This window comes from Pelecanus crispus, chromosome 4, assembly GCF_030463565.1.
Source record: "Pelecanus crispus isolate bPelCri1 chromosome 4, bPelCri1.pri, whole genome shotgun sequence".
NCBI lineage: Eukaryota > Metazoa > Chordata > Aves > Pelecaniformes > Pelecanidae > Pelecanus > Pelecanus crispus.
Window position 1 is genome coordinate 84,596,504 of NC_134646.1, and position 9,592 is coordinate 84,606,095.

At 50.8% G+C, this 9,592-nt stretch overlaps 1 protein-coding gene across 1 annotated transcript; it reads right to left on the reverse strand.

Annotated features, from left to right (window-relative positions):
• Positions 1 to 282: 282 nt before the first annotated feature.
• On the reverse strand, positions 283 to 9,340 carry LOC104035335 (5-hydroxytryptamine receptor 7). The gene is made up of 2 exons (XM_075709636.1): positions 8,832 to 9,340; positions 283 to 1,054 (listed from the first exon to the last, which is right to left on the reverse strand). The coding sequence occupies exons 1-2, from the start codon at positions 9,338 to 9,340 to the stop codon at positions 283 to 285; spliced, it is 1,281 nt and encodes a 426-aa protein (XP_075565751.1).
• Positions 9,341 to 9,592: the final 252 nt, after the last annotated feature.

Sequence of the window (9,592 nt, forward strand, 5' to 3'; positions counted from 1 at the left end):
CCACAATCGGTGGTAGACCTTGAACCCCCGATCTTGCTCATGGCTGCTCACCTCCCACCTGGGACATGGTGAGAAGGAAGGGCTGCCCGCTTGCTCCCAAGGCGAGGAGAACTGCAGCTCCTCCTTGAGTGAGGGATAGGGGTGTCACGCTCAGCGGTGATGTCTGGCAGGGGGACAATAGCACGCATTTTTTCTGCCAGCCCCAAGAGGCAAGACAAGCAAGGAACCTGAAATGGAGAGGCAGGAGTTCGTCGGTCAGGCACTGAGCACGAGGACACAGCTCTACAGGATGCATTCGTGCCTCTCTGTGGCTTTCAGGGCCTCGTGCATGCTGGCAGCAGAGAGCCTCCTGTTGATGTTCCTGTACCTGCACCTCAGGAGGTTCCAGAAAGTAGTCCTCAAATCTCGGTTAAAGAAAGCATAAATCAAGGGGTTGATGAGGGAGTTGGTGTATCCCAGCCAGAGCAGAGTCCTCTCCAGCCGCAGGGGCATGCAGCTGCAGCGGATGCCACAGATGAAAGGCCGAGCCGTTGACATCAGGAAGAATGGAAGCCAGCAAAATGTGAATGCCCCCACAATAATGCCAAGGGTCCTGGCTGCTTTCTGCTCCCGTTTGAAGATGGAAATATTCTTTCGGTCTTGCCGGAGCAGTTTGGAGAGCGTGGCGCATTCCTCCACTGCTTTGGTATGCTTGGAGCTGTGGTGGCTCCGGCTGGAAGCCTCTAGGCAGTAGACACCCTCCTCTTCGTAGTGCTTGGGGAAGTTCATGAAGCGGTGCTTCTCGGCACTGACCTTGGCAGCTTTGTAGATCTGGCTGTACATGACAAGCATGACGGCCATGGGGATGTAGAAGGCAACCCCTGTGGAGTAGACTGTGTACCCAAAGTCCTGGCTGATGAGGCAGACTCTTTCCACCGTGACATTCTTGGCCCAGCCAAAAAGAGGAGGAAGGGTGATGGAGGCAGACAGGAGCCAAACGATGAAGACCATCTTGGCCATCAGCTTCCCATTTTGTCTCACGGGGTACGTCAGGGGCCGAGTGATCCCCAGATACCTGGAAAAGAGAAGAGTTGCAAAGGGTTAGGAGGGTTGCAAGGTGTGAATGCTGTTGGGAGGTTTTTCATTCTTAATCAGCTGTTAATGCTCTGTCACAGGAGAATTTCAGCCCTGGGTGGGGACAAGAAATGAATTCCCCAAATGAAGTGTTCCTGGAGACTTGCAACTGCAGTACCTTCTGTGAAATGCATTTCACACCCCTTCAGCTCTCTTGCCTAAAGACCCTGTTTCAACTATTCCCCACTGCTTTCTTGCAATCACCCCATGCATGACACGAGATGTCATTTAACTGCTGAGTGCAGTCCAAGCTCCATATGGTGTCCTGGGGGATAAAAATGCTTAAAAAAGCCTAGTTTTCCACCAGAACTAGTTTGTACAGAGAACATGCACCAACTTCCAGCCATGGCGTGTGACTCGCTCCAGACTGTTGCCCTCCCAGGGGAACGCCCAGGAGTGGGATGGGTGATCCACAGAGTAATACTTGCACCAGGAGACATCAGGACTGACTCCAGATGAAATGAGTAGACTTATACGATTGTTTAATGGGAAGTGGGATGGACAACACCTTTCTCTTATTTGTCCAGCCAACCTGGGAACTCAAGGAAGAAACACAACCCGCAGCTGAGATGCCCCTGAGGCAGTGTGCGAGCAAGGAGCAATCTTGCCTTTGGGCAGACTTAAGGATACGTCTGGATGGGCACAGAAAGCAAAGTTAGTGATCGGGTGATGGACTGCAAGACTGGCAGCTGTTGGGTCACCCCTTCTTTCAGCTGATAGACTGTGTGTTTGCACCTCGCAGCACTGGCACCCACGGGAGACACCGCTATCAGCAGCGCACCCCAGGTGCAGGTTCCTGCAATCCTGGAGATGACCTCTAGAAACCAAGACAGGAGTGAGTGCCAGTTGCAAATGGCTGGAGCGGTCTGCTCCCTTGCATGGCCCATAGCTCCTGAAGTGATGGTGTCCAGCCCTCCCTGGGGAATAAAATGAGAGGAGCTCCAAGTAGGACATCCCAAAAGCATGTGGTGACCCACAGATTCACAAATCCTGATGCCTGGAGTTAGGAGTTCCCTTGTTAGCTTGACTGAGAGGAGCTGGAGACTGCATCACCCATCAGCTCCTGTTTAGAATATGGAGTGTAATTTTGAACCATCCTGAGCCTTGGTTGAGAGGGTTCATGTGACTAAGAAATTGTGTCAGCTGTTAGTTGGGAAATTACAATTGTAAACTAATAAATCACTGGGGAGCTGGCCACTGTCAGCCAACGTTCCTGCTGAAAAACTTGTGTCTCCTATTCAGCCTCAATCAGTGCAGCAAAGGCCTCCAGCTGTCCAATGGATTCCTTTTGTGTTACAGCCTTTTTGATTCAAACCTGCCTGTTGTCAGGAATTTCTAGGCATTTTTAGACAGGATCACGTCACCTCTTAATTGTTTTGGATGAGCTGCGGCAGTCCAAAGGGGCAGTGACAACAGTAGCTGTATGGATACTTTTTGCTGAAAGCTTTTCCAGGGAAGAATAGGCTTTTCTGCCAAAAGAAAAATTTCTGCAGAGAATTTTACCTCTGTTGTATCATTATTTTTTTCTGACAATCAGTCTCATTGTAGGTGTTACGAGATTTTTTTTTTTCTTCCCTGATTATTTCCCTTTTCCAGATCCTCCCCCAGGATTGGAGGAAGATGGAAATAAAATAAAAAACCCCAATTCCTCCTCCCCTCCTGACAGCTAAATAAATTCAAAGCCCAAATTACTCTCCCCTGATTCCCTGATAAAATGAATTTGAATTCATTCACTGAGTTATTCTTTCCCTGTTTTCCTCTGTATTTTCTTCAGCTGGCCTTAATCACAAAAAACAAGCAAAACTCTCCAAGACCACCTATGCTGCTTGAATGCCCAGCAGTGGTACAGGCTGAAGGACGACATTCATGGATGCGAAGACAATGCAGCCTCTCGGGAAAGGGCTTTTAACCCCATCACCCCATGGGGCTCTGTCTATGAAGGAGGAGACCTGGTGAGATGGAGATGGACAACAGAACTGGTTTTGGTGCCATCCTTCCAAACCATACCATTGACTCCTCCCTACCTGGGCTGAGCACAGAGAGAAGTGATGAGCCTGGCTGGAAGATCCGGAGTCAGAGTGATGGGTGGGAGCAGGTTGGAGGGATGCTGCCAAATATCCTTCCTGCTGGAGGAAGGGGCTTTGGAGGGAGAGCAGACTTGATGTCCCCTAGGCTGGGAGAAAACCATGCCCTGCTGTTGCATCTCCAAATTCAGCACCCAGAAAATCACCTCTCTCTATATCCAAGCCAAGAACTTTGCAAGCTAATATATGCTGTGTTGTGTGATATCCTTTATTATGCTATTACTGGGTTTTCTTTAGAAGCCAATCCACTTGGGATTTGCTGAAACTTCAAGGAATTTACACGCTAGCCAAGCAAAATGCACAGTGACAAGATTTAAAAAGCAGGCAAAGCTGACACTTTCCATCTGTGGGTGCCTTGTGCAGTTGCTGTTGGAGGAAATGGGGCCATTTTGAGGTCTTTGCTTATAATTTTGATGAGAGCGGGAAGACCTCAAAATAGGCCAGCCTTTACAGTAGTGCAGGAGGTGAGATTGCACAGGCATGCAATGAAATTCAAATCAAATTCTCTTGCTTTGATTTTTTTTTTGTGTGTGCGTGTGTGTGTATGTGTGTCTGTCGTGGTGTTAATCATGTTTAGTGGTAATCAGGTAACAAAAGCCGGTTCCCAGAGCAGCGATTTACCGGCGGTTTGTGTGGCTTTGCAGGACCCCCGCTGTGCAGAGCTGATTGTGTAGCCACTCGTTCCTTATGCAATAAACTCCTTCCACATCCTCGCTCCTGCGGATGCCTGGGCAGCCAGAGCCCTGGCCACGGGTAGGAGACCTACCCCAGGCTGGGCTCCACCACCAACCCCATAGATTAGCCGATTCAGTTCAATTTTTCTACCCTCAACGGCAGTCATTGAATCCTTAATATGCCAGGGATGAAATAATAAAGAAAACCAAAACCTCTCCAAGGTGCCCCTAATCTCCATTCTGCAGCTGGCAAACTGGGAAAGGACAAATCACGGCTCACACAAGTTGGTTGAGCCCAAACGAACCCAGAATTGGGGTTTCCCAGACCCCCCTATTTTACCACAAGCCCATACCTCCTCTGGGCCAAATTTAAGCTCCATACCTTGCTTCCAGGCTGACACCGTGCCTGCCCCATCCTGCTGAAGGAGAGGAAACCTCCAGCTGGAGGATGCAAAGGGCAGCTGGAGGCTGCAGCTACCTGTGGCTTCAAGGAATAACGGATTTAAACTAAAGAAGAATAGATTTAGACTAGACATTAGAAAGAAGTTTTTACAATGAGGGTGGTCAAGCACTGGCACAGGTTGCCCAGAGAGGCGGTGGAGGCCCCATCCCTGGGAACATCCCAGGCCAGGTTGGCCGGGGCTCTGAGCACCCTGCTCTGGTTAAAGCTGTCCCTGGCACTGCAGGGGCTGGGCTGGGTGGGCTCTAAAGGGCCCTTCCCACCCAAAGCATTCTCTGATTCTATGATTCTATGATTGTATGATTCTATGATTCATCTGCCCGTGTCCTAAGCTGGGGTTGAGGGGAGCATCCCAGGGATGCATTCCAGCTTGCTGGACATACAGCGCACGGACCTACATGCCCTGGGACACGTTCGGATCAAGGACACGGTAAAGACAATCCAGGAAAATGCTGTGGAGGTTTCATCCCACTGACTCTTTTGAGAGGCATCCTTTTTACTGAGGACGATGCCAATTTGGAGCGTATTATCTGATTTTGGGTAGAAAATACTTGCCAGGGAGATGGGAGAGCCCCAGCAGGGCTGCCTGGGAGATGGATGGAGACTTTTCCTCCACTAGGAAACCCTGAAGTGATATGTGGGGTTTGGGGAGCTTCTTTTGCCAGCTGCTTGGCATTTTTATGGAGAGCTTCATCAAAAGCTGAACAGCCTAAAGGGTTTTTTTTGTTGTTGTTGTTTTCTTTTTGATTTGTGGCAATAAAGAATTTGTAACATTGGAAGGCTTTTATATAAGAAAAGTGTAAGAGAAAGATGAATGTTTCCAGCATTTTTCTTTTTTGATTTAAAACAAAATCAATCAACCCCCCCTTCAGACAAGATTAGTTCTACCAGCTTCAATCAAGAGTCTTTTAGAAAGCACTCTGCATTAATAATCAATAATAGCAGCCTACATTTTTATAGTACTCGTCATCATGGGCAAACCAAGGATCTTTTATCTCTATGCTAACCAACATATGCAGACACTTCAGCCATCAATAAAAACGCAGCCTCCACTTTGGCAGAAACAGGCACCTGCCTAACAGTGCTGACCAAGTCAGCATTCAGGACAGAACTAGAGGAGATATTTACATTTCCAAGAAGCACCAGTGTTGTTCCTCTTCTTTCTTGCAGGGCAGGAGGAACAGCTTGCCATCGTCACTGGTGGAAATTTCAATTAATGCCTCACTGAGATGAACAACTGTTTCATCTCCTTGGTGCAGGTGTTTCAGGCTCCCTGCAAATTCAGCTATGCTTTTGCTTTAGCTTTGTGGTCAGCTTTGCTTTGTATCGGCACAGAAGCTGAAAAGCGTGCTTGGAGATGTCTCCATCAGGAGCTAAACAAAAAATCCTGCCCACCCCAAGGCTGGGGGGGGAGGTGGCGATCCAGGTGTGGTCCTGGATCCGTGCTCTCCCTCAATCTACCTCCATCAATCCTTCTCAATCCCATCCTTGTGGGAGCAACGAGGGTGACAGGTTGACGTGGAGCAATGATGACTTACTCAAGATACGGCCATGGGGCAATCCACACAGCCCACAGCCCGATCCTGGGGACTGTCAGGGCGGAAAGCAGCAGGACAGTGCCCCAGTCACCTCCTCTTCCTTTGTGCATCAGAGGACATCCCAATTATTCCTGTTTCCTCCTCAAGCCCCGGTATGGATGGAGCCTGTCAGCCCCCCATGCACTTGCAGCATGCCCTTCCTCCTCCCCAGAGCCGAGGTGGGCACAGCCTGGAGGACTCTCCACCCCCTTCCCTCTGTCCTGCCTGTCCTCCTTCCACTCAAATTACAACCTTGGCTCTTTTTCTCTTTTCGCTGGCTTGACATGCATCTCAGGCAATTGCCCTCTCACCACTCAACTTCCCCAACAGGCATTTGGTGGGGAGGGATGAAGGTCTGGGAGCAAACAGTGATGCTGCAGCCAAGCAGAGCTCCCAGCATGGCACAGTCCCTGTGAAAACACACCTGAAGAACAAGCCCCTGCCAGAAGACTCAGGCTCTGGGGCATTGTATCGCAGGTTTTTCCTCCGTCACCCTGCTGAGAGGTCTGAAGCACAGAAAAATCAAGCCGTTGTATAAAAACACCCGGCAACCTGCTCCCTCTGTCATTTCTTTTGCTGCAGCTCCCCTTTCCTCTCCGACATCCAAAAAGGACTGTAGGGTTTGCTCGGCCAGCACCTGGCGATGTTGCAGCAGAGCTGAGCAGGTGCTTGAGAGCTGCATGAGATGAGGCATGGGACCGTGTGCCTGTGGGGTGGGATGTTTTTCCCTCTCTGCAGCTCAGCGCTGGCAGCATGAGTTTTGCAGCAAGGGCCTGAAGCTGCCCTGCTCCTGGGCTCTTCGGTGCCCTGCCAAGCTCGTCTGGGTGAGATGGAGGCAGAAAAAGTATATCCACAAGTGTCTCCAGCATCACCCAGTTAAAAGAGATCCTCCTTGGTGGTATGACCAGTGGGTGCAACTTAGAGCAGCCTTAGGGCTGCTCCTGGATTACAGTTACGCAGAGGTAACTCCTGTCCACCTACTTCCCCACTGCCTTCCCTACAGCCCTCAGCACTGCCCAGGATTTGGCCTCGGCACATGGAGACACCCCCACGTTGGTGTCCACACCTCCCCAGAAACCTCCTGCCCAGTCCCATTCCAGCGGGGAAAGACGGACCAATGTCAACGCCAGGCACCTGTCTGCATGGTGTCCTTGGATTTCGGTCTGCTCACAGGAGCTGTGGCATTGGGTGAGAGAGACGTGATGAACAAACGGAATAAATGGCAATGATTTTTGTGAAAGGTCTGTCCTATTTGTGTGCATGTTTGGAAGAGTGTTTCTCCAAGGGATGGGATGGGATGGGATTGGTGGGGAAGGGGAAGGGGAAGGGGAAGGGGAAGGGGAAGGGGAAGGGGAAGGGGAAGGGGAAGGGGAAGGGGAAGGGGAAGGGGAAGGGGAAGGGAAGGGAAGGGAAGGGAAGGGAAGGGAAGGGAAGGGAAGGGAAGGGAAGGGAAGGGAAGGGAAGGGAAGGGAAGGGAAGGGAAGGGAAGGGAAGGGAAGGGAAGGGAAGGGAAGGGAAGGGAAGGGAAGGGAAGGGAAGGGAAGGAAAGGAAAGGAAAGGAAAGGAAAGGAAAGGAAAGGAAAGGAAAGGAAAGGAAAGGAAAGGAAAGGAAAGGAAAGGAAAGGAAAGGAAAGGAAAGGAAAGGAAAGGAAAGGAATTTTTCTTAAAGCAAAGCCAATCTGATTAGTGTGTAGCTGCTTCCCTGCTCCTCACTCATCAAGAGGAAGCACTGATGTATTTCATTACTGCATTTATTCTCTTCCCTCTAACAGGGACAGACTTCTGTCAGCTCTGTATACACCTGCTTTCCTAGGAACAGGCTTTTTATTAAATCAAAGCAAGTTCAGCAGCAGAGCTGGACCTCGTCGTGTGGCCTGGGAGTGATTTTGCTTCCTAACCAGCAGCGCTGAGCTGATCAGGGCCAGGAGCAAAGGGCAGCTCGTAGGGGAGCAGTGGCTGGCGAGGGCTTCGGAGCAGGAGTTGCTGTTTTCTTGCTGGGGGATAATGTCAACCAGCAGCAGCAGGATTTTGGCTGTCCTTTCTGCTTTGTCACCCGATTTCCCACCTGGGGAGGGTGGGAGGGTGACCAGGGAGGTGGTATAGCTGAAGACACGCATCTCATCGGCTGTCTCCCTTCCCTGAGCTCCTTATCACAAACCAGCCCAGCTCAGCGGTGCCAGCGCAAACCCAAACCAACCCCCTGAGAAAGCCAGTGCGCACGTCAGATCTGGATCCGGCCCACTGGCTTGTCAGCGCAATGTCCCTAATGACGCAGGCTGCTATAATTAGACCCATGGGGGTGCTGACTTGCCCGAGTCTTGCCAGTTTGCCAGACCAGCTTAGTCTTTCCCTCCTGACCGCAGGTGTGGGAGTTGAGGCCAGAAAATCCTCACAAATGCATGCACTGGGCTAAACCAGGGATTTTGGGGACTTGGGATGGGGTGGGGGGGAATTGCTGACAGCGAAAGCATAAGTCCAGGCAGCAGCAGAGCATCCTGTAGGACTAGGCTCCAGAAGCTCCGTAACCTGGATTTTCAAAGTGCATGTGGGGTTGTTTGTTTTTTTGTTTGTTTTGTTGAATAATTTTATGGCCCAGCCTCCTTCATGGAGAAGGTCAGGTCACAGGTCTATTCTCTAGGCTCTGTTCCTCAAGCCGAGGAAGAACAACGTGAAGCAGCTGCCTAGAGAACTAAGCAAGTAACCTTAGAGAAGTTACTTGAGAAAGAACCTTAAGCCCAGATCCTCCAAAGGGTCTGAGGCACCTAATTCATACAGAAAGCCCTCAGCAACCCCATGCACCTGGAAAACACATACAGAAGAGTTGATCCAACTGGGAGCATGATTCTGGTGGCCCTCAACCTCCAGAAACTCCCCCATATTTGAGCCCACCTGAATACATAGCAGGTGCCTTGTCCTCCCTTACCTGTCCACGCTGATGATGCACAAGGTCATGATGGAGGCGGTGCAACACATAACGTCCATGGCGATAAACACATTGCAAAAAACCTTCCCAAAGAGCCACTCTCCCCCCACCAGGTCTGTGATGGTCACAAAGGGCATGACGGCAAAGGCCACCGACAGGTCGGCGGCTGCGAGGGACACCACCAGGTAGTTGGAGGGCTGCCGGAGCTTCTTGACGATGCACACGGAGATGATGACCAGACCGTTGCCAGCGATGGTCATGAGGATGATGATGGAGAGCACTGCTCCAATGACGATCTTCTCGGTGTCCCCATAGAGCAGGATCTCCTCGCCGCAGTCCGTCGCGTTGGTGAGGTTGGAGGACGGCAGGTCTGGCTCGGCTGGGACGGAGGGTTCCTCAGTCATGAATGGATTCGGGAGCGATTTCTGAGCCGGGTGCTGCTGCTCTGCGTTCTCCACAAAGAGAAGATGGTGCTCCAGAAACCGCCTGGGGCTGGCCCTTAGCAACATGCTCTGAGCTCACCGCAGAGGGCAATGGCACGAGTTTTCTCCCAGCAATGACACCTCCAGTGACAAACCAGAACATTTTATCACAAACAAGCTAAGAAAATAAAACATTCCTCCTCTCCCTCCCCATCTCTTGCCTCCCAAAGCTGCGGGTGGATCTCACGTGCTTAGCAAGAAGCTGCTTCCCAAGTCTGCTTGAAGACACACAATTTACTGGAGGATGCATGGAGAAAGCTCGTCTCCACTTTTAAAGGA

Coding starts and splice junctions, on each gene's coding strand:
- LOC104035335 (XM_075709636.1), bottom strand. CDS start 9,340: ATGTTGCTAAGGGCCAGCCCCAGGCGGTTTCTGGAGCACCATCTTCTC. Junction 1,055..8,831: donor TGCATCATCAGCGTGGACAG/GTAAGGGAGGAC, acceptor TCTCTTTTCCAG/GTATCTGGGGATCACTCGGC.